This window comes from Rutilus rutilus (genome assembly GCF_951802725.1).
Source record: "Rutilus rutilus genome assembly, chromosome: 5".
Classification (NCBI taxonomy): Eukaryota; Metazoa; Chordata; class Actinopteri; order Cypriniformes; family Leuciscidae; genus Rutilus; species Rutilus rutilus.
In genome coordinates, this window is record NC_140213.1 from 43379281 (window position 1) to 43401538 (window position 22258).

The window sequence follows — 22258 nt, forward strand, 5'->3', positions numbered from 1 at the left end:
AATCATTTTTAAAAGTATAAAATTAGAGATTAAGCTTTAACCTTTAACAAAAAATACCAGATCAGACCAATGAGAACAAAACTATTTTAATGTGAGCATGAACTGCTTATTATGCTTATTGATATTACTACATAGCTGTGCACAAGACAAGCTGTTCTTCCTGAGCATCCATAAAAAACATATGCATCCAAAACAATGCACACAAATTCCAGGATACAATAAAACGAAATTTAAAAAGGTCTGCTTCACAAATATGAACGAAAACCAGCTTACAGTTTTTCACCACAAATAACACAACGGATTTGGCGCCACGGAATCGCCTGTTGTCGTAAATCCAATGTACAGGTACGAGGTATCGTATATATGAAGCTTGACTTTTTGTCTTTTTTCAAGTTGGTCATCGCCTTTTCTTTTACCAGAACTGTCCGCAATGAAATTAGCCATTGAAAAAAAAATATCGCGGCCCGCTCATCTCTCCACTTCCCTGTCACTTCAGGTGCAGCTCGCTTTTTTGCAGTCCGTTCAGATATGACGCGTTGCTAAGCAATCGCAAGGCGCTCAAATAAACACATTTTAATCTATTTATTGTTTAGTTTTTGGATTAAATAACATGACGTCATAGCACTTAAAAAGCATTTAAAAAAGACAATTATTATTATTATTATTATTAAAAAAAAGAAAAAAGAAAAAAAAGAAACATTATTCTGGGAATATTTCAAGGCCCGGTACTAACGAGTCCACGGACCGGCACCGGTCCGGGGACCGGGGGTTGGGAATCACTGCTTTATATGATGAACAGAATCATTTTAGGATTTTATTCACATTAGTTTTACGATCAACATGAGGGTGAGCAATTAAATGACAGAATTTTCATTTTTGGGTGAACTATCCCTTTAAGAGATCAATTCAGTCATTGAATTTACCTATCTCAAAAACAACAACAAATAATTGAGTTTGCAGCACATTACTGGCGAAGAACCCTAACGGCACCAAACCTAGAGTCTCTTCTTCATATTTCATGATAACCGGAGTTTCCGTGTTGAAAAGAAGCAGAGGTTTTGGGGCGATGACCCTCCCTGCAGCGGGAGAAACTAGATCTTTTGCTGGTGCAAAGGAACTGACGGAGCCAGGAAATTAATGAAGTTAGGCTTTTGTTCCAACCGATAGAGCGGCGTCCCGTTAACCCAAAACAAACACAACATTCCACCATTTATCTGGAAACAATGTCCTATTACCTCTGGTTTAGAGAATGTGGCTGTGATAAAAAGGGAGTATTTGTGGAGCTCGAGCTGGACAGAATCGTCCTGTTTGGCATAGCTAAGACGAAGAGGACCAAACCTGGTACTTCATTGGCTATATTGGCTTCATTGGATCTATTGGATGGCAAACACTCAATCTGAATGATTTAAGCCTAGTGCATAAGAACTGATGCTTTCTTCGCTCATTTAAATTTAATTTAATTTTGTTTTAAAATACTGATTTTTTTTTCAATGGTGATACATGGGGAGTCAGTTTTATTTTGTATATACTTGTATATTTTTCAGTATATGCAGTCTCTATTTTGAAACTGGCCCATCGGTTTCCACACAACTCCCACTGCACATCCACTTCCTCCAAAAATTCAAAATGAAATCTCAAAGTGTTTTAAAGCGTCGAGCCTCCATTTCTCATGTTCATATTGGCTCCAGATGGCATTACTTTCACCTCATTAGTGCTGACAGCTTAGGGCTGAGGTTGTCTGGTCTTCTGTGTCCCAGATGAAGGCATCATGTGGCCCATGTGATCGCGGCACTGTGCTCTTTCGCCTTCATGCGCAAGCTGGCGATGCTGGAGGATTTGCGATCTGGTTCGACGCTGAGATCAAAACCATTCATGGTTCCGCCCATTCCAGAGTTGCCAAAAAGACTGCCCATGTGTGTCTGTCCCATGTTCCCACCAGGGCTTGGCATCCCGAGGAAATCAGTCACACCACTAGCGGAGTGAGGGTGAGGGCTCATGCAGGAAGATACAGAATCACAAGGAACCACACAGCCAGGCACTGGGGAGGCTGCACTGCTGCCACTAAGCCAAGATGGGTTCTGAATCTAAAGAAAAATAAAAAAGAAAAACACATATGTAATCCCGGTATGTAATCTACATTACATTAAAGGGGTCATCGGATGCAAAATTCACTTTTATATGGTGTTTGCACATACATTTGTCTTTGCAGTGTGTGGACACAACCACCATACAATGAAAAAAATCCATTCACTCCTTTTTTTTTATCCTCAAAAAGTCTAAACACTCTCAATAATCAGGCCGTTTGGATTATTCTGAGCACTATGATGTCATAATGCTCATGCTCCGCCCACGACCACTGACGGACTGTCCCGTATTAGCATATTTCTGCCCTCAGCCATTCGACACGCCCCATGGAAGAGAGGGGTGGGGTGAGCAGTTGCTCATTATCATTTAAAGAGACATGCACCGAAACGGGTCACTGTGAACAAAGCTGTTTTTGAGGAGGTGAAAGGGTGTTGTTTTACACAACCATTGAGGAATTTTAACCAAAGTATGTTACAAACTTTACATGAACACCCAAAAGAGTCCACCAGGGGGGTGGTGTGGCGCAATGGATAAGACACATGCCTTAGGTGTGAGAGACCCGGGTTCGAATCCACTGTGAGACACCAATGTGTCCCTGAGCAAGACACTTAACCCCTAGTTGCTCCAGAGGCGTGCGACCTCTGACATATATAGCAATTGTAAGTCGCTTTGGATAAAAGCGTCAGCTAAATGAATAAATGTAAATGTAAATGTAAGAGTCATACCAACTTGTTGAAAATGGGCATCCGATGACCCCTTTAAGTGTCTACTATGTACTAACATTTAAATACATCATTTGATACAATGCACTTATTGTGTAGGCTACATATTTTACACTGTACTAATATATATTTAAAAAAAAAACAGGTCACAAAGTAATTCCTCAATAGAAGTACCTCCTCAAAGAACATGCATTTTCAGATGCAGCCAGTCACTGAATTGTTCACTCAACCATTTCTTTCAAAAACGCTTATTATTCATGAATGAAACAACTGTCTTTATGAGTGACTCACTGAATCATTCACTCCACCGATATTTTAAAAGCATTGATTCATTGTGTTGGATAATGCTTTCCTTTGTTTGGATTTTCTTTGGTGCGAAAACAAAGTAACTGTAAATATTGTGTCTATAATGTAAGAAGCAAATGTAAAATTCTTTTTCATTGAACTGCAATTGCAATCATGCTGTTGGTGTAAGATCAGCACAGCTGTGTTTTGGTTAAATGCCATCTTAGTATATGAATAAAAATCTACTGTATGATTGGTAGTACAGATTTTCCTTTTACCTGTGCGTAGTTTTCTGGTCGTGTAAGAAGAGGAAGCTCATATGCCGTTGAGAAGTGCGTCCGAACCTGCTGCATCTGACCAAAGCGTTCTCTCTTTCTCCATTTGGCCCGGCGATTCTGAAACCACACCTGTAGGAAATGAACCAAATATCTGATTATCTGCAAAATCCCAAGATTTGGAGTGAATAGGTACAGACTTCATGCTGGTACTATAAATACAAATTCTCAATGCCCTTTATACACGGACCATTATTACTGAGAGCTGTATTTCTCTCTGTAGTGACTGAACTGAGCCCAAGCCAAAGCATAAATCGTGAGGCACATGAAAGCACTGCACGGTTCCTCAGTCTTTAATGTGCAGTCCTCACTGTATGTATTTGAACTCTCGCCTGCCAGCACAGGTTGGAGATCTGCACTTCTCAGTCTGTCTCCTCTCAGCCTCGCTCATGTCTGGAGCAGGTCCACCTCATCAATCACACTGAGGCCGGTTCTGATCTTCTGGTAGTGCACCACCACACAAACCAACAACCCCAAACCACAGCTGCGTGCTGGCAGACCTCAACATGTGCTTTGATATTTTATGATGTGTAAATACATGTAATTGGTTTAGAATGCAGTTTGTTGCTTGATTATTTTTTCTAATTTTACCGGATACAATATTTATTCTGTTGTTGCATTTACCTCATCTCATGCATTACTGACTTAACTAAAGTTTGCAACAGACATGCACACGGTCAAATGAGACATTCCTAGTATTTATATTATAGATGTTTGTTTTCCAATAGGATCCTGTCAAGTTTCTCCCTCAGACATTCCCATCACTTCACAGTATATGACAGAGAATGTTTCTACACAAATGACAAAAAACACACATTTGTCAGTTAAAAAAAGGCTCAGATTTGTCGTTGATCTGGTCTCCACAATCACATGGACCAAACAAATAGGCTACTCATGCATTTGTCTCTGGTGTGTAATTTAGGAAGGAAGATGACTCCCATGTTTAAACAGTTTTTGACTATGTCAAAGGGCAGTGTCTACCACTGACGTAAACTTGCATTGTGAGGTGTATCCCTGTCCAATCACATTACAGTTTCCATAAGCCCCAAGAGCCCCAGACATATTATGGAAGGGTAACAGAATATGGAGCACTGAGTTCACATGAATGGAGAACCTTAAAAAGGTACAACAGATACAATGCATTTCAACTTATGTTACAAAATATATTGCTCGAATTAGCTTCAGTTGTCCTATAGAGGCCAACTGTATACAAAGTAATTTGATCGTTCAGGCCGATGTCATGGCCTGCTCCTGACCTCCAAGTGCCATCATGATCATGTCATCTGTTTTGAGAATCTGTAATTTAATCCCTGTCTCTTTGGACGTTTATATTGTTTTTCAGTAATCAGAGATAAAGACCAATGATCAATGAGCCGAGCAGCATCTGTATTCTTAACTTATGTTGTTCCTCTATGTATGTTTTGAAGATAAATTGAAGGACAATGTACACGGTAAATGCTATTTTACAATAACTTTTTCGCCGCCAGCGTTTTTTTTTTTTATTTGCCAGCCTGCGTACAGAGACTATTGTTCTTTTTAGCAGAGCAGAATCTACTGAGTTGGGCGGGAAACCTGTGGAATTCTGAGGAATAGATTTAAAAATGGGCAAATTTATTAAAGGGATAGTTCACCCAAAAATGAAAATTCTGTCATTAATTACTCACCCTCATGTCAAACACATAAGACTTTCGTTCATCTTCAGAACACAAATGAAGATCTTTTTGATGAAATCTGAGAGTTTTCTGTTCCTCCATTGACAGCAACACAACTACCACTTAGACTCTTCAAAAAGTTCATAAAGAGATCGTAAAAATAATCCATATGTCTAGTTCAAATTATCATATATATGTGTGAATAAAAGCCTAAACTCAATCTGTTCATAATATAAAGCGATCGTGTCTCTTCAGAATTTTTTTTTTCAAAATGAACAAAGATGATCTTCATTTGTGTTTCATGTGTGTTTGGAACGACATGAGGGTGAGTAATTAATAACAGAATTTTTATTTTTGGGTGAACTAACTCTTTAAATGGAGCTACTAGTAAATGCACACTATTAATTTAAAAAATAATATTACCAAATTACTATTAATAATAATAATTATCATTTTACTACTACCACCAATACTACAACTACTAATAAAAAAAATATATATATATATAAAACTATAAAGTATTATCCATCCAACCATTCTCCAAACCGTTTGTCCTCTGTAGGGTCATAAAGGAGCCTATAAAATATTAATAAAAGTGTAAAGTATCATTTCAATATAGCTTTGTTTCTGCTTTTTTTGATCAGGAGATTCTGTACTCTTTCATAATAACTCTTTGCGTAATATCGCCCCCTACCGTATAACAGTGAAAACACTGAAAGCCGGAACATTTTGTCAATGGCGAGGAAAGGGTTAAACATTTAGGGCACGTTCACACAACAACAATATACTAAAAAAGGAAACGTTTTTTCTTTGCATTTTACGCATACAGACAACAACATTGTCAAAGCAATCTCCGTTCACACGGATCTGCAAAAAAGACTAAAAACCGCTGCATCATTCATGCCAGGCCAGTAGTTGGCGATGTCACTTAGTAAACTAGACGCCAACAGACTGAACATGTACGCATGTGCATGACGTCACAGTTCTCACAAATCCACGTTTTTGTGGTTTACACAGAGATGATAACCGTATTGTGTTCAAAAACGTGCACTTTTGAAACCCATTTTCAAAAGTTCGCTTTTTTTTTTCTTCCATTTTAAGTTGAAGACCCCTATACGTTTAATAACTAATCAAAACCAGCTGAGCAGACTGCAAGGCATTAAATTATAGACAAAAATAAGTATTCGTAACAATTTCACATTTTGGCGAATTGGTGGCTAATTCATATAAATTTAACGATCTTATTGATACGTTTTCGTACGTAATTGCGACATTTTATCTCACAGTTCAGACCTTATTTTTCACAATTCCGAGTTTATATCTCCAAATTGTGACTTTTTTCAGAATTGCCCATTTATTTCCCGCAAAAGTGGGTTTATATTTAGCACTTTTGATTTAACATCTTACAATTCTGACTTTTTTCCCAGAATTCTGAGTTCTGCATCTTTCTGTTTTTTTTTTTTTTCATCATTCTCTGATGCAAACTTTCTCCTTTGCTCTTTCTATTCTTCAAACTCAAATTCTGAAGGGAGGATGTTAGAAAGTGAAAGAGGAGAATGTTCAGGCTGGAGTTTGTTTACATTTCATGTTTAATTTCCTGACGCCTAAGCCCCCGGCTCTCCAGAGCTGCCCCCTCTGACCTCTCAGAGACCCACAGACGAGAGCAGGGGACCTTTGTGCAGATCCACAGACACACACACACACTACACTCTAAGGACACTCATAATGCATAAGTGCGTCACTACACATATGCGCTCACATAAGGTTTTGAGCAGGAAAAGATACCAAAATATATTCCAAATGCAAGTATGTCCCGACCCGAGGACTCAAACTATATATGATGTCATCCAAAACATCCTCTATTACAGTGTGTTGAGGGAAAAAGTCCTGTTTGATAGAAAGAGCAGAGCAACAGCGCTGGGGAGGAAAGCGATCATCACAATTGCGTATGTCTGTAGGTATGTTTTTGAAAAACGGGTCGAACCCTGTAGTCGCTCAACAGAGTCTGCACTGTGTTGTCAGCCTAGGGGTAATTAGACTCATGTGTGTGTGACTCAGAACGAATGCAGTTACTCCACTGTACCTTCAAAACATGGCCAGGTTCCTGACGATGCCTCATTCTCTGCGTGGAAATTGATTATGGCATCTCAAACTGTGTTTTCTTCAACTGCCAGAGAACGTGTGTGTTTTTTCTCCCTAACTCTTCTTAACATCTTTAAACACTGTGGTGTAGAGAGGTACATTAAACATGACTAGAAGTTTCGGGAAAAAAATGTGTGGGTCCAACTTCTCTGTCATGATGTGAGAACTGAGATCTGTGTTATGCACAGCAGAGACTATTGGTTCTTTTTAGCAGAGCAGAATCTACTGACTTGGGCGGGAAACCTGTGGAATTCTGAGGAATAGATTTAAAAATGGGCAAATTTATTAAAGGGATAGTTCACCCAAAAATGAAAATTCTGTCATTAATTACTCACCCTCATGTCAAACACACAAGACTTTCGTTCATCTTCGGAGCACAAATGAAAATCTTTTTGATGAAATCTGAGAGTTTTCTGTCCCTCCATTGACAGCAACACAACTAGGCTACCACTTAGACTCTTCAAAAAGTTCATAAAGAGATTATAAAAATAATCCATATGTCTAGTTCAAATTATCATATATATGTGTGAATAAAAGCCTAAATTCAATCTGTTCATAATATAAAGCGATCGTGTCTCTTCAGAAATGTAAAAAAAAAAATGAACAAAGATGATCTTCATTTGTGTTTCATGTGTGTTTGGAACGACATGAGGGTGAGTAATTAATAACAGAATTTTTATTTTTGGGTGAACTAACTCTTTAAATGGAGCTACTAGTAAATACACACTATTAATTTAAAAAGAATATTACCAAATTATTATTAATAATAATTATTATAATTTTACTACTACCACCAATACTACAACTACTACTAATAAAAAATAAATAATATAAAACTATAAAGTATTATCCATCCAACCATTCTCCAAACCGTTTGTCCTCTGTAGGGTCATAGGGAGCCTATAAAATATTAATAAAAGTGTAAAATATAATTTCAATATATCATTGTATGATTTTATATAATGTCATAGGCTATATTAATCATTGTGGTAATATTTGAAAATAACAATAATAACAACAACAATTCAAATATTATATTATTAAAGATATGAACTAATTTTGAATATAATATTGTATAATTTTATGTAATATATTAATAAATATTTTAATCATATATAAATAAAAGTGATCATGTTTTATTATTCATAGTAGTAGTTAGGGGGTGCGTTTTCACAATAACGATGCACTAAAAACTGAAAAGTTTTATCTTTGTGTTTTTCACGTACAAGAAACACCGATCCCGTTCACATGGATCCGCAAAAATGACTTAACGCTGTATTCTGCTGTCAGGCCAGTAGTTGGCGATGTCACTTTGTACAGAAACATAATACACACGCGCATGACACATTTTCACAAATTCACGTTTTTGTAGTTTACATTGAGACAATATCAGTGTCTTTTTTTTTTTAAGTGCACTTTGAAACCCGCTTTCAAAAGTTATCGTTGAGGTGTAAATGAATGGCCAAAACACATTGCCATGTTTAGTTGAAACCAGTGTCATGTAAACAGCTCCTGAATCATTATTTTTGTAGTAACTCACAACCAGCTGCAAATGTCGTATATTGAAAATGAACATTCTAGGTTATTTAATTTCTAACTACCACAGCTCTTCTGAAGAGTGTATGAATCTCAAATATATTCGAATGTAATTTACAAAGCAAAGACGGGACGAGCATGCTTACCTGCACCCGTGCCTCTGTGAGATCCGTCCTGAGGGCCAGCTGTTCGCGGGCGTACACATCTGGGTAGTGTGTCTTCTGGAAAACCTTCTCCAGCTCCTCCAGCTGATAGCTCGTGAAGGTGGTGCGGTTCCGTCTCTTCTTGCCTTTATTGCTCTCGACCTCACACTTGTCTAGAGGACTGCCGAGCTCAGGGCGTTCTGCTTGACCTTTGACCCCGGTGTCTTTCAGATTGATGTAACTACCATCCATACCTGTGGGATCGGCAGATTGAGGCATCTCTGTGTCCGTCAGTCCAGTGCCATCTTTACCTGGAAACAGACACATTTCAATGGATTAACTGTGGCTTTAGTGTTCGCGTAGGAGAAAGAGGGTTTACGTTAACCTGTGTTTCTCAACCCATCAGTAGCCGCGTTTCCATTACCCTTCAAATTGCACAAATTGAAATTGCGAATTGAAAATACGCCCAATTGAAACACGTCAATTTCGCAAAAACTCCCATTTATCGCAAACAAGTTTTTACGCTCGCATGAGGTGGTTTTTCAGGCAATTCGAAAAAGGAATATTTCGCAAAACTGCAATGGAAACAGTTTTTGCGCATTTCCAGGTCACCTGACTTAGAAGGCGCGGTGTGTTTGGACAGAATACGAGACGGAGTTCTTTATTAAATTCATATAAGACAAAAGAATGACAGAAATACTGGATTCTAAACCTCAAATAAATGCCACAATCAAGACCTCGAAGCAGAAATGAGTGAGAAAAACCCAGAAACACCTCATATGTGCCGCTCACAGTATAAGGGTCTTTCCTTGCCATTAATGATTGGATAACACGCATATGTTTCCTTCCATTAATAATAATAATGTCTAGTGCGGTAGGCTATGTGGCTGTGATATATATAAACTTACCAACGTCCGTTCCGTTGCCATGATTTTTTAAATGACTTATCACGAGGAAAAAATGACGTTTTAGTCGCATAACATCGGTTAATGGAAACGCCGTCATTTCGCAATAGTTTTTTATCGATATTTAGAAAAAAATCGCAAAAGTTTTGTGCAAATCTTTAATGGAAACACGCCTACAGACAAGTAACGTATCTGAAGTGAACATGAGAACACAACATTCACAGTTAAAAATAATACTGTTAAAAAAACGGTAAACTACTGGCAGCTGTGGTTGCCAGCATCATACCGTAAAAATACGGTATGTTACTGTTTTTGAAATGAACAGCTAAATACCGTTTTGTCAGCTGCAGTATAACACTGTAATTTAACAGCATATAGATGTTTAAACATTATTACCGTATTTTTATGGTATGATGCTGACAACCAGTAGTTTACCGTTTTTTTACAGAATTACTTTAGCAAGGATATTGATTTCAACAGTCTTTATTTTACTAAACATAACAACAACACACTGGAAATATACAGTAGAACCGCTAAACAAACCAACTTTCACACAGACAAGGACTGACAAAACTGAACTGAAAAAAACACAGGCTTAAATAGGCAGGTGAAATGAGATAACTAACAGGACACAGGTGAATAGGGAACAAATGAAACACAACATATGAGTCCCAAAGAGAACATCACCGTTACACTCATCTACTCCTATACGAATATTCTTTATTTCCACATAAAGAGGGTTCTGTTGTCACTTTACATTTCAAAGCCCTGTAATGTGCAACAAGCCTTTCTTTATCTCAGATGAAAATATGTTTTCTGGTTGGATGCCTGAATCAGTATCTTGGTGAAAGTACAAACATGCCCGGATTGTAAGTAAATAATCAAATCATGGCTGTTCAATGCACACTGACTGCACTGAGGTTCTCAGTTCACCATCTTTCCAGCTGTCAGAGTTATTCTGGTGATATAGTCTCGTTTTAGAAACTTTTTTCTGCTTATGTTTGAGCCAATCAACCACACAAGCAGTGTGTTGTCCGTTCATTTGATCTCTTGATGTACTTTGCAAGTCAAATGTTTAATAGTATTAGGCCTACGTATACATTGACATTCTATCTTATTGCTCCAATTTCATAGATAGCATTTAATGTATTCCAAATTAACCCAATTAGTTAGTTTTCACAATTTTTGCAGAATTTGATAAAATTACAGCTTGATTGGAAATGATGCACAATAAAACTATTAAAATTAAATTTTACGTATTTGAATTGCATATAAAATGTACATTTATTTGGATCACTGTCTTAAAATAACAACAACAACTTAACAAATTAAACAGGTAAGATTTCTGCACTCAAAAAAAATAGCAGAGTTTTTATTTATTGAAATAATCGTATTTTCAAAATGCGTTTTTTTTATTGCTTAGAATCAGCATAAATCTGGTCCCTGTGAAAATGATAAAAATGTATTCAGTTAAAAAGTATGAAGATGGTTAAGATATAGTTGTAAGACACGCAATGTTCAGTTAGTCAAAATGTATGAGATAAAAAAAATTGGATTTACTTATATAAATATATAAACCTGGTTATTGTGTATTTAAAACAGTTTATTAGTAGGCTACTATTAAAGAAATCGATCTGTTTCATTACGACTAACACATTTGCATAACATTAAGTTTATTAGTTTAAGTTAAAACTGTATAATCCAAATGGATGGAAATCTTATATTTTATATTCAAATACATATTTTTTTTATTTAGGCCTATTTCTTTTTCTATGTAGTATCATTTAAATTAACAGTTGTTACAATGTTACAGTAAACAGTTAACAATGCACTTATTTTGTCCATACATATTTTTAAATTGTATGTATTTAAAAAAATATATAATATATAATTACAGTATTGACCCTTTTCTACTCTTTAACCTCCTTTAAACCATTACCTATATCCCATCTCAAACGTGTTTTACAATACATCATGAACAAAATAAGTGCATAAAGATATAATCTGAGATCAAATATTCTGTTCACAAGTGATATTAACCTTGATTTTTCTTTATGTTTCATCTCATGCTCCTCGCTCACACTGTTGCCTGTATTGTTACAGTCTAACTCTAAACTAAAACTTAGACAACACAACTAAGGGGTAGTCATCATTTGTATAACTACATATATAAATAATTTTCACTCTGAAACTTTTCCATGCTGTATAACATTAGAGTATTAAAATGTAATAATATTTTGCGATAACTGTTGCTCAGTCTCTGTGTTTGGCAGAGATATAATCATAATTGCTGTGGTGAGCACTTTCAGTCCCACCCTGCTGTCTTTCCTTGGCTTTGAACCCTATGTTATGCTGAATCTGCGTACCACCACATTTTTTAAACAGTGCCATTGCATGTTTAGCATTTTAAAGCCAAAGCTCCTTGGTTTTGGCTGCAATTTTCGCATTGACAGCAATAGTCTGGGTTGATCACTGTCCAAATGTTTGGGGATTTAAGCAATGCTCAGTGTTTTTTCTGCTTGCCATTTAGAACGCAGAATCTAACCAATGGCATGGAGATATACATTTTATCAGATACAGGTCTTAAAAAGAAAGCGCTGTTAATATTTTAAAAAACTTGATATATAACAGCACTTTTTGATGCAATATTCCCCACCTCTTGACTTGGCTTCATTGCACATTACTCAGTGTCATTTACCAGATGCCTTTACCCACAGTCACTTACAGCACACAAGTCAGAGACTTTATATTTTGCTCAAGGGCTCACTAAAGTTCCTGATCACCTTCTGAAGATCTAACCGGGAAGGGCATCACGCCCAGATCCACTTAACATTACATTACATTTATGCATTTAGCAGATGCTTTATCCAAAGCAACTTATATTGCATTTAAAGTATAACTTCGCCGATTTTCAACCCGCTTCGTATTGTTACAATGTCAGTGGTATATGCAAATGAACAAAGTTTACTTGTTTTCCCACTCTGTTTGGCCATCTAGTTTGAAATGTTAACTACAAGCACAAAGGTTTTTCAGATTTATTTACTCTATGTTCACGATTCTGTGCAAGCACTGCCTACAAAACGCTGGATCCTTCACTGGAAACTGAATCCTCACTCCCGCTAAACGTTTACTCTTTGAATTCTTGCACCCGGGAACAATACAAGTCAACAGCATTATGACTAAAAGTTTGCTAAGAAGTATTTCCTACTAAAGCAAGGCGGTATTTGACTCTGGTAAGCGTATCCATAGCAGACTAGTGGGAGTGGCCTTGGACAGCAACATGCCCAGTGCATTATGGGTGTTGAAGTTTTCCTATCTGGCAAAAGGTCATGTTTTCTCTAGTCAGCTAGCCTTTCTACGGTACAGGCAGATAAGTTTTACTGAAAGCCCATTTTGCCAGCGGTGAAGTACAATTCATCAAGCTCATGCATTCCCTGGGAATCAAACCCATGATCTTGCATGGCTTTGTTGGCACCATGCTCTACTATTTGAGCTACAGGAATAACTACTATCAAACCTACATGCTCACATCCAAACTACACATTCAAAATAAAGGTTCCAAATGGGGTTTTCATAATGCAAAATAAGAGCTTTCTAACATTTTGGGTTCCTTCTTTCAACAGTTCTTAAAATAAAAAAAAATTTCTTAGTGTAAAGAATTTCCATCAAGAACGTTGATGGTTAACAAAAAATGGTTATTCTTGAAGAGCCTTTTGTCCATGGTTGTTAAAGGTTCTCCACGGAACCATCAATGCTAGTAAGAATCTTAATTATTAAGAGCATCTTAAAATTTAAGGTTCCAAAAGGGTGTTTATGCAATGGAAGAACCATTTTTGTTTCCCCTAAAAAACTTTCAGTGAAAAGGTTTTAAAATAACCTTTTTTTCCTTTTCTTAGAGTGACATTTTAAAAATCTAAAGAACCCTTTTCCACTATAAAATGGAATGGAAAGAATCCATGAATGTTAAAAGTTCTTCATGCAACCAAATATGTCAATAAAGACCATACTAGCAAACTGCCCCTCTGGAAACTAATCTAATAATGTAAAAAACACATCTTTTACACAGATACTTCAGTACTGATATTTGGCATTGCAAATGCCCTCCAGCCTAGAAACATATACCAGAATTCTCCTTTCTGTAAACCGAGAGCAAACCAAGCCAAAACAGTCCCCTGAGAACACTGACTCCATCCTGAAGGATTTGAATTAGCAGAGGTCAGATTCTTACTAGGAACGGCAATTTAATCACTGCAAGAAACAAGGAGAAAAACATCAAGGTGTAACTGACCTAGCTGTGAAGCAGCAGGGAACCCATTGCTTTTACAGAATCTGATGGTTTGGGTCAGCTCCAGATAAATCACACTGTAAATCATCCAGTGTCATTCATGTCATTTAATAATGAATAATGCCATTCAATTCAAGATTATCATGAGAAAATGATACACTTAAAAGTAAAGGTCCCAAAAGTGGGGTTTGCAGCGATGCCATGGAAGAACCGTTCTGGATCCCCCAATGAACCTGTGAAGAACATGTTAAGAATCTAAGAAACTTTTTCCACAATAAAAAGTGTTTTGTGCAGTGCATGGATATTCTTCATTGAACCATATAAATGCCAATAATGAACCTTTATTTTTAATAATGAAATATTCTAATCTAAGTTCTAGCATTTGGCCTCCAATTGTAAAATGTTAAGCAACTCATTGAGCATTTAAACTTTTAATTCTGAGGAAAATTTACTCTATACTGTACGTTGAAGATACAGGTATCTGTGCAGAAGCAAAACTTTCAAGATGTTCCTGTGAGAAGATCAATGCCCGAAAGCCGCGCAGGAATGTGGATTCTGTGGGAAACCAGGACAGTGTTTCCGTTCAATCTGAGCTCCTGAAAAATGACCTCACACATGACTTCCATACTGCAGAACTGAGCCAGTTTTCTGTCTCCAGGATTTCACTCCCATACGCTCACTATAATTTAAAATAGCTCATGGCTAGGATGTAAACATTCTCTTCATGGCATGCATTGAAGAGTAGGTATTTTACTGAATTTTTACATCAACCTGTACAGTCTAGGCCATGGTATTAACAAAAATCTCTCTATATATATGGTTTTAATAGGTTTTTGTACATGTTCAGTGTTGATTCAGTTCTGTTCAATAACTGTAAAGTTCATGAATTATGAGTTCAATTCATCTATAAGAAAAAAGTGGCCATCATCCAGATCAATTCAGTTCTCATCCAATATAGTGTCAGTGCAGTCATATCAATAATATTGCTAATTATTAAGTGCCCCCAACTATAAGCAAGCCAAAAGACGACAACGGCAAGGTGAGAAATGGATAAAAAGAGAAACCAGGCTCAGTCAGAGGACCAGTTTTCCTTTGGCCAAAAGAACCTAATTCCAGACTGCATCACAAGTCAGATTGTTGATTGATATTTCATCCAGGTCTGCTTGAATATCGAGTATTATGGCAGCATTTGGTGGCAAGGACGAGCAGCACACACTTTATTCTCTCACATTAAATATTTTGCCCATGATGCAACACCTCTGAAATCTGTTATCCACACAATTAACTACCAAACCACGTGTAATCATATGTGTAAAACCTTCAAGTCTCGCTAGATGCTTAATATCCCATCAATTGTTGAATGCTGGTTTATTTACACATGTCATTTTGTAAGGAAAGGTTATGTAAACCAGTCAGGGCTTGTCATTTAAGGCCTCCCAGTGGCACTGATGGTGCTGAGCATAAACGCATGATTGATATCTCTGGGACTCCATATACCACACATGTGCCTCTGAATGACTGCTGCATGCAGGTCAGGAATTACTCAGGTTTGTTGATTTCATGCTTTGCTGTGGTATATTTCCAATAATGCATCCAAATTAAAACTGATTTTAAATGCACTGTGAGATTACAGCATTTGTTAAGGAATAACCCTGTTAAGTAGTATCAATACAATTAGACTGGTTTAAATAACTATACTCAAGTCATGTGCAAGGTTTAATTAAAAATGTTGCGCTCTTATTGTTTTTAACAGTTGACACCTGTGACGAACCCACTTTGTTACTGACTCTGTAGTTTTCCTGGTTTCTGATTGGCTGGAAAGAGCAAACCACCCTCTTATATTTTGGATCTAATCGCATAACAAGTTTACAACCCACACTTCCCGATGTTCTCCGACTGGTCAGTCAGGCTCGATCTTACCCTTGACCATGGTGTGGGAACCAGTGTTCATTCTCCTCAAACCACAGAAGCGCTGTCTGTGTCTGTGCATCATAATATGCCCATGAAAGGAATTACTGGTGATTATCTCATCCTGTGTCTTCTGCTGACTATTTGACAACCTATTTTTTTTTTTGTTGAAAATATTAAAGTATTATGTCCAGTTGGACTGCAATGATCATTTATAGCCCTAATTATCACCTGATTTAGAGCATTAATTAAAAACAAATAATTTCTTTTTTCATACAAAAATCTTTATTTTTATTTTTAATGAATCTGTTTATTGCTTGCAATTCTTCAGTGAACTGATAATTGTTTTAGCCTGTCCTATGTAGGCTATATTATTGTTTTTTCAAATCTGATTATTATACAGAAGACAATAAACATTTGATATATGCAAAAAGAGCTCTTGAATAATAATAAGAGTGAAAGTTTGGCTGTATAATGTAGCCTTTTTTGTTTGTTTCTTTTTCTTTTGTATTATTTATTTATTTAAAGGGGATTCCGAATAATAATCTGGGTGCATGCAATGACTTTCAATATAATTAATCACAGTGTAATTCTTTTTAAAGCATAATTAAATATAAGCTACATTTTAAAGGTCCTGGTAGACAATGGGTAAAGTTAGATACATCATTTTATTAGGCTAATTCTGTATTTATTTATTAAATCACGTCAAAACAGCCCATTAATTTTTTTTTAAATCTTTTTTTTTTTTTTTGACACAACTTCGTTTTTTGGTTGTCCTCATAAACAGACAGTTCATAAATTGTAATATTTATATATATATCCTGAAGATACAGTCGGTGTCTGTTTTCACTGGCCTGCGATCAGGCATCGTAAATAGCCCTTGCCTGATTTACAACCACAAAGATGGATTTTCATGCCACTGTTTGAAAGTCAGAAGACGATGATTATATTTGTATTCGTTTTGTGCATATGGCAACATCTGTAGGTCTGTTCATGACTTCTGCTTTGATTGTTTATGAGTAAGAACATTTAAATTTTCGGCAACGTCCGTATGGTCAACGTAAAAGTATTAGATGTGACACACAACAGGCGAGAATGAGTGTGGATTTAAATAGGCTTCAGAAAGCGCCTGAACGACCAGCCGATAAATCACTCTGATGATAGGCTAAGGCAAAGTCTATTGGTAATATACACGAATGAATAAATGAACCAGGCCTAATTATGTTTAACATTTATTAAGTGAATTTACGCTTTCTCGTTTGCAGTTCATTGCATTAAGCAGAAATGTCATAATTCTATCATCCTGAAACACACACAAATTGTGAGTTTAATACAAATCTTTTATTCGATTTAATAAATGCAAACAATGTAATGTGGATTATTATTTTATAATTATTTATTATTATTCTTTACAAAAATCGTACACTTTTTACGATTAAATTAGACGGCTGCGAAATTGTATTTTTTTGCGGACACTTTTAGTTTTGTCTATGATCTTTGTTTATTTGCAGTCATTCTGGCTAAATAACTAACGTAATTAAGTAAAATATTATAATTGTTCAAAGTTTCAACTTTCTTTATCAATAATTTGTCGAATAAGTGGAAAAAGAACTTGTGACTTGGATTTTAGGCTCCTTAAAAATGTAAAGCGTGTAAAACGTAATTTTGGTAACACTTTATTTTAAGGTGACGTAGTTACATTACTCAAATAAGTATGACTAATATTAATTAACGACATGTACGCTACTTACTATAGATTTGCAGTTAGGGTTAGGGTTTAGTTTAGGGTTAGTTACCTGTAATCATGCATTATTTACTGTTAGGCTAAGTAAAACGTCACCTTAAAATAAAATTATTCGCGTAGCCTTATTATCAAGGTGAGAAGTGCATATGAACTAGAACAAATGTGAGAACTAATTGAAGCTTATAAAGCTTACTCATTAAAGGCCTCCTTTTACTCTCAGCCTGGAGATGTTCTGATACAACGATCAAAATACACTGACATCCTAAACATAAGGTGGAAATTGAATCATGTTAATTGTATGTCACCTCTGGAGATATGATAAATGAAATCTACATGATGCCACTCACCATAGCAAGAGATGAGCGCGCCGTCCTGTAGTTTGCTGTCTTCAGTGGGACTTTTGCATGTGGGTCTCTGCATGAACAGATGGTACTTGCTGTACGGGCTCTCGGCTGAGCTTTCCTCCAGTGAAGGACACTCCTGCTGGAAGGGACTCCTCGGCTTGTCCCCGTAAGCTTGACCTTTGGCGGGCAGAAAAGTGGGACTGTATTTGGAGTCGCTCGGCTGGAACGTCCTGTAAGGATTGGCCTGCTGGACTCTCCCTTGCCCTGACGATGGGGGATAATATGAATCCATGGAGGTCATATCGCAGTATGAGACGCACGCATCTGCGTTCATACCGACAAAAAACAGACGCAAAATATCCTAACTTTTTTTTTTCTTTCTCGGGTAAATCTAAACGTCACCCTCGCTCGAGTCTCCTCTCATTCACATACGGCCATGCACTTTCTCTCTCACACACACACACCAGGGCGACAGCTGGAGTTGGTTAAAATGATTCAGATGTTTTCCAGAGACTAGGCAAAAGCAAATGCTAAAGCGTCTTTAAGGTTAAGAGGAGAGAGAGAGAGAAATGCATGAACGGAGGATGATGTCCTGGTGTCCACTGGTCCCATCATGATAAGAGGTCAGATCGTGGGGCACAGGAGCTTTTCCCTCGAACTAACACGTGAGAAACACAACGCATGACATTAATGGAGCCTAATTAAAGACGCAACTGACAGAATAGCGCGAAAATAGAGCAAGCAAACATAGGCCTTCATAATACACAAACGCATCATTTTAAACGAAAATATTTCAGAAAATAATCATTATTCAGTCAAATGGTTCAATTTTCTGATAGTGTAAATTAGTGTTTAGTTAATAATAACCTTTGAAAACATTGATTATTGTGCCTAAAAATAAATAAAAGTAAAAAGTGTGATTTGTACATGTTTTGTAATTGTGCAAGTTTACTATTTATTCGTTTTATTATGCATTTTCCAACATGGACTTTGTCATTGAACTGACTCAAGCTAAATAATGACTGCTTAAATTGAACTCATTTCATAATTGATGAACTTTACACAGTTATTGAACTGAACTGAATCAACATGAACTGACCAGGGGTGCGTTTCCCGAAAGCATCGTTGGCCAACTATGGTCGCAAGTTCCGTCGTTACCAATAGAGTTCAATGGACATTGCGATGAACTTGCGACCATAGTTGGCCAACGATGCTTTCGGGAAACGCACCCCTGAGCTGAATAATAACACTATTGTCTTCTCTCATATTTGATGATTTATTGGATTACTGCTTTGTCCTTTGGATCTGTATTGTATACAGCTCTGTATAAATAAAGGTGACTTGACTATTTCAATGAATTACTGTTGTGGGCTTCACTGGGCTAGTTGTTATTCAGTTTGGGAACAGTTGCATTCTGAGTTGTAACACCATCAGCTTAACCAATTACAAACGAGTTACAACCCAGCAAACATTGGTCCGACGGCAACGTCGTGTCCCTGGCCAAAAATAGTCGCGGTATGACGGCATAAATCGGTAAAAATATGTAACACAGAACATTTCCTAAAAATGCATTCAGATACATGTGTGCATGTCTACAGTTATCTGAGGTTGCATGTATAATTGTTATTTTGACTTTTAGCTACGTGTAGTTCAATATATACCATGTTGTGTTTCGGGTGAGAGAGGACGTCACCATGGCGACGTCTTTTACACGTGCATTTATAGTCCATCATGACCCTCTATGAAATCAATTGTGATAAAGCTGTGCTTAATCCTTGCGTGGTTAATACTGCAATAATTAATTAAATTTTTTATTAAATTAAAGTTTTAATAAGTTTTGTGAATACGTCCACTGACGTCCTTTACACGTCTATAGTATCGGGTGAGAGGACGTCACCTGGCGACGTCTTTTACACGTGCATTTATAGTCCATCATGACCCTCCATCATGGAATCCTTGTGAAATATGCAAAAGCTGTGCTTAATCCTTGCATGGTTAATACTGCAAAAATTAATTTAATTGCCCAAGTAGTTTTTAAGAGGTGTGAAGACGTCCACTGACGTCCTTTACACGTCAAGGCTGTGAATACACGTCCACTGACGTCCTTTACACATCTAGTCAAGCAAGACAGAAAAAAAAACCCAGGAATTATCTTTATGAAATACACGAATTGTATACAAAGTAAATATATTTACTTTATCTTGTTTAAATAAATTATAATCTCACAGTTCCCAGTGTGGTTAAGTGAATGCAAAGCCTCATTTTAGTCATTATTTCAACCTGATACGTTGTGTTTTTTTTTTTTTTTTTATGGAATGTATGCATGTAAAACAGAAATATATCTGGTCACCATTTATGTCTGAGTTGGATGTAATTGCCAAAACTGTGCTGCCAAGATGTAACAAAAGATCTCCCGACATTACCAAATCCCGCGATAGGTTAGATTATCTCACGAGATGTTAACGCGTTTTCCCCATAGACTCACTCCGGAACACTGAAGTTTGAACAACCACGGAGAGAGGAGGAATTGAGGCCCATATTATTAAAAATCTACTGTTGGGTACGTACATTTTGTATTATTAGATTCACGTGCTAGAGTTTTACTTGTTTGACATGAATGAACCGAAAGAAATGATGCCCACATTGTCAACTGAAATTGGCTAACGTTAACTGAGTTTGGCTAAAATTAGCTAGTAGGCTAAAAGTTGCTATGAACTTATACAACGGTATACCATAGTATAAAGTATGTTTAATGATACAGTCAAAGTTATTACTGTAAATTATTAATGTAGCCTTTTGAGAGTTTCTTTCAGAAAGTAAATTATCTGAAGTAGAATGAAATGTTTAGCTGGATTTGAACATGTATGTTTTCAGTAACTGCTTTAAAAATATTTTGTAATTTTAGAATTGCTAAACATGTCTATTCAGGGGACATCACAGCCCACCTGTCTTTATCAGAAATGTCCTGTTCACTTTCTCACTGTTACACACCTAGTTAAGGGTCTTTCTCAAGGGCACCACAGTGGTATTGAAGAGGCAGGGGACAAATGCTGTTTTGAATTTAGCTGAAGACCATAAAAATATTTTGAAAATAAGTGCATGTCATTTACCTCAAATTTTTAATTTTCATTTATTTTAAAAAGAAATATATTCTCTTCCCTTAGATGCTGTGAAGAGGTGGAGCCCACATGCTGCAGACTCTGAAATTGATGCAGCAATGGCAGAACACCTGAAACACACTCCAGGAAGAGCTGGGGGTGGTGGATACAAAAAATGAGCCAAACAATGTGTTTAAGGGATAGTTCACCCAAAAATGAAAATTGTCATCATTTACTCAACCTCATGTTTCAAATCTGCATACCTTTCTATGCTAAACACAAAGATATTTAGAAGAATGTTTGTAACCAAGCAGATGTCGCTTCCCATTAATAATCATTTTTTCTCCAATAATGGTAGTCAGTGGATGCTCTATTTGCTTGGTTACAAACATTCTTCAAAATATCTTTTGTGTTCAGCAGAAGAAAGAAACTCATACAGGTTTGGAATTTGGTGAGTAAATTACATAATTTTCATTTTTGGGTGAACTATCTTTATATAATAATTCAGTATTTTGCTATTGGTATTTAGTTTGGTTAACAAATCGAGAGCTTAGAATTATAAGGTTCTATCTCCGTTTATTGTAGTTTATTGAGGATCAAAGTTTTTAAACTCGGTTTATGTTTTGTGAGATGGAACCTTTTATTTTATTAATAACTACTAACAAAATATTTTTTTTACAAAAATAACACCACACAGGCATTAATAAACACCTAATGAATCAGATTATCAAAAACTCAATTTCGACCAAAAGTGGAGATAGAACCTTAAAATTCTAAGCTCACGAAATGTTAAACATTGAAAAAAATAAAGAGAAATTTTGGCTGTTCAAGATCAATAAAATGTTGTGCTTAATCAGAACATGCTTCTTTATTGCTTATATCCACAAATAATGTGTTATTGTTTTTGATGTACACGTGATTAAAACGTTTTATTGACATTCAGGTCTGACTGGACCAATTTTGGACCTTTTTAGAACCTTTGTCAAGATGTGTAGGCTAAACCTCAAGACTTGATTGTCTTTCACGATGTTACACAATAGGTGTGTGATTATTTTATATGCAGGCTTATACACT

At 36.4% G+C, this 22258-nt stretch overlaps 1 protein-coding gene and 1 long non-coding RNA gene across 2 annotated transcripts; one reads left to right on the forward strand and one right to left on the reverse strand.

The window, feature by feature from the left end:
* Positions 1–1469: 1469 nt before the first annotated feature.
* alx4b (ALX homeobox 4b) lies at positions 1470–18602 on the reverse strand. Its single transcript, XM_084408638.1, has 4 exons — positions 18090–18602; positions 8904–9211; positions 3371–3499; positions 1470–2084 (listed from the first exon to the last, which is right to left on the reverse strand). The coding sequence occupies exons 1-4, from the start codon at positions 18418–18420 to the stop codon at positions 1767–1769; spliced, it is 1086 nt and encodes a 361-aa protein (XP_084264764.1). The 5' UTR covers positions 18421–18602; the 3' UTR covers positions 1470–1766.
* Positions 18603–19557: 955 nt separating this feature from the next.
* LOC311290702 lies at positions 19558–22043 on the forward strand. The gene is made up of 2 exons (XR_014627440.1): positions 19558–20646; positions 21251–22043. It is a non-coding gene; the product is annotated as an uncharacterized lncRNA (long non-coding RNA).
* The last annotated feature ends 215 nt before the right edge of the window (positions 22044–22258 follow it).

What these genes read in the sequence shown, in the direction of transcription:
- alx4b (XM_084408638.1), bottom strand. Translation starts at nt 18,420, where the DNA reads ATGAACGCAGATGCGTGCGTCTCATACTGCGATATGACCTCCATGGAT. An exon ending in TCACAGAGGCACGGGTGCAG is followed by an intron (nt 3,500 to 8,903) that starts GTAAGCATGCTC and finishes CATTTCCTACAG; the next exon opens with GTGTGGTTTCAGAATCGCCG. An exon ending in GACCAGAAAACTACGCACAG is followed by an intron (nt 2,085 to 3,370) that starts GTAAAAGGAAAA and finishes ATTTTTCTTTAG; the next exon opens with ATTCAGAACCCATCTTGGCT.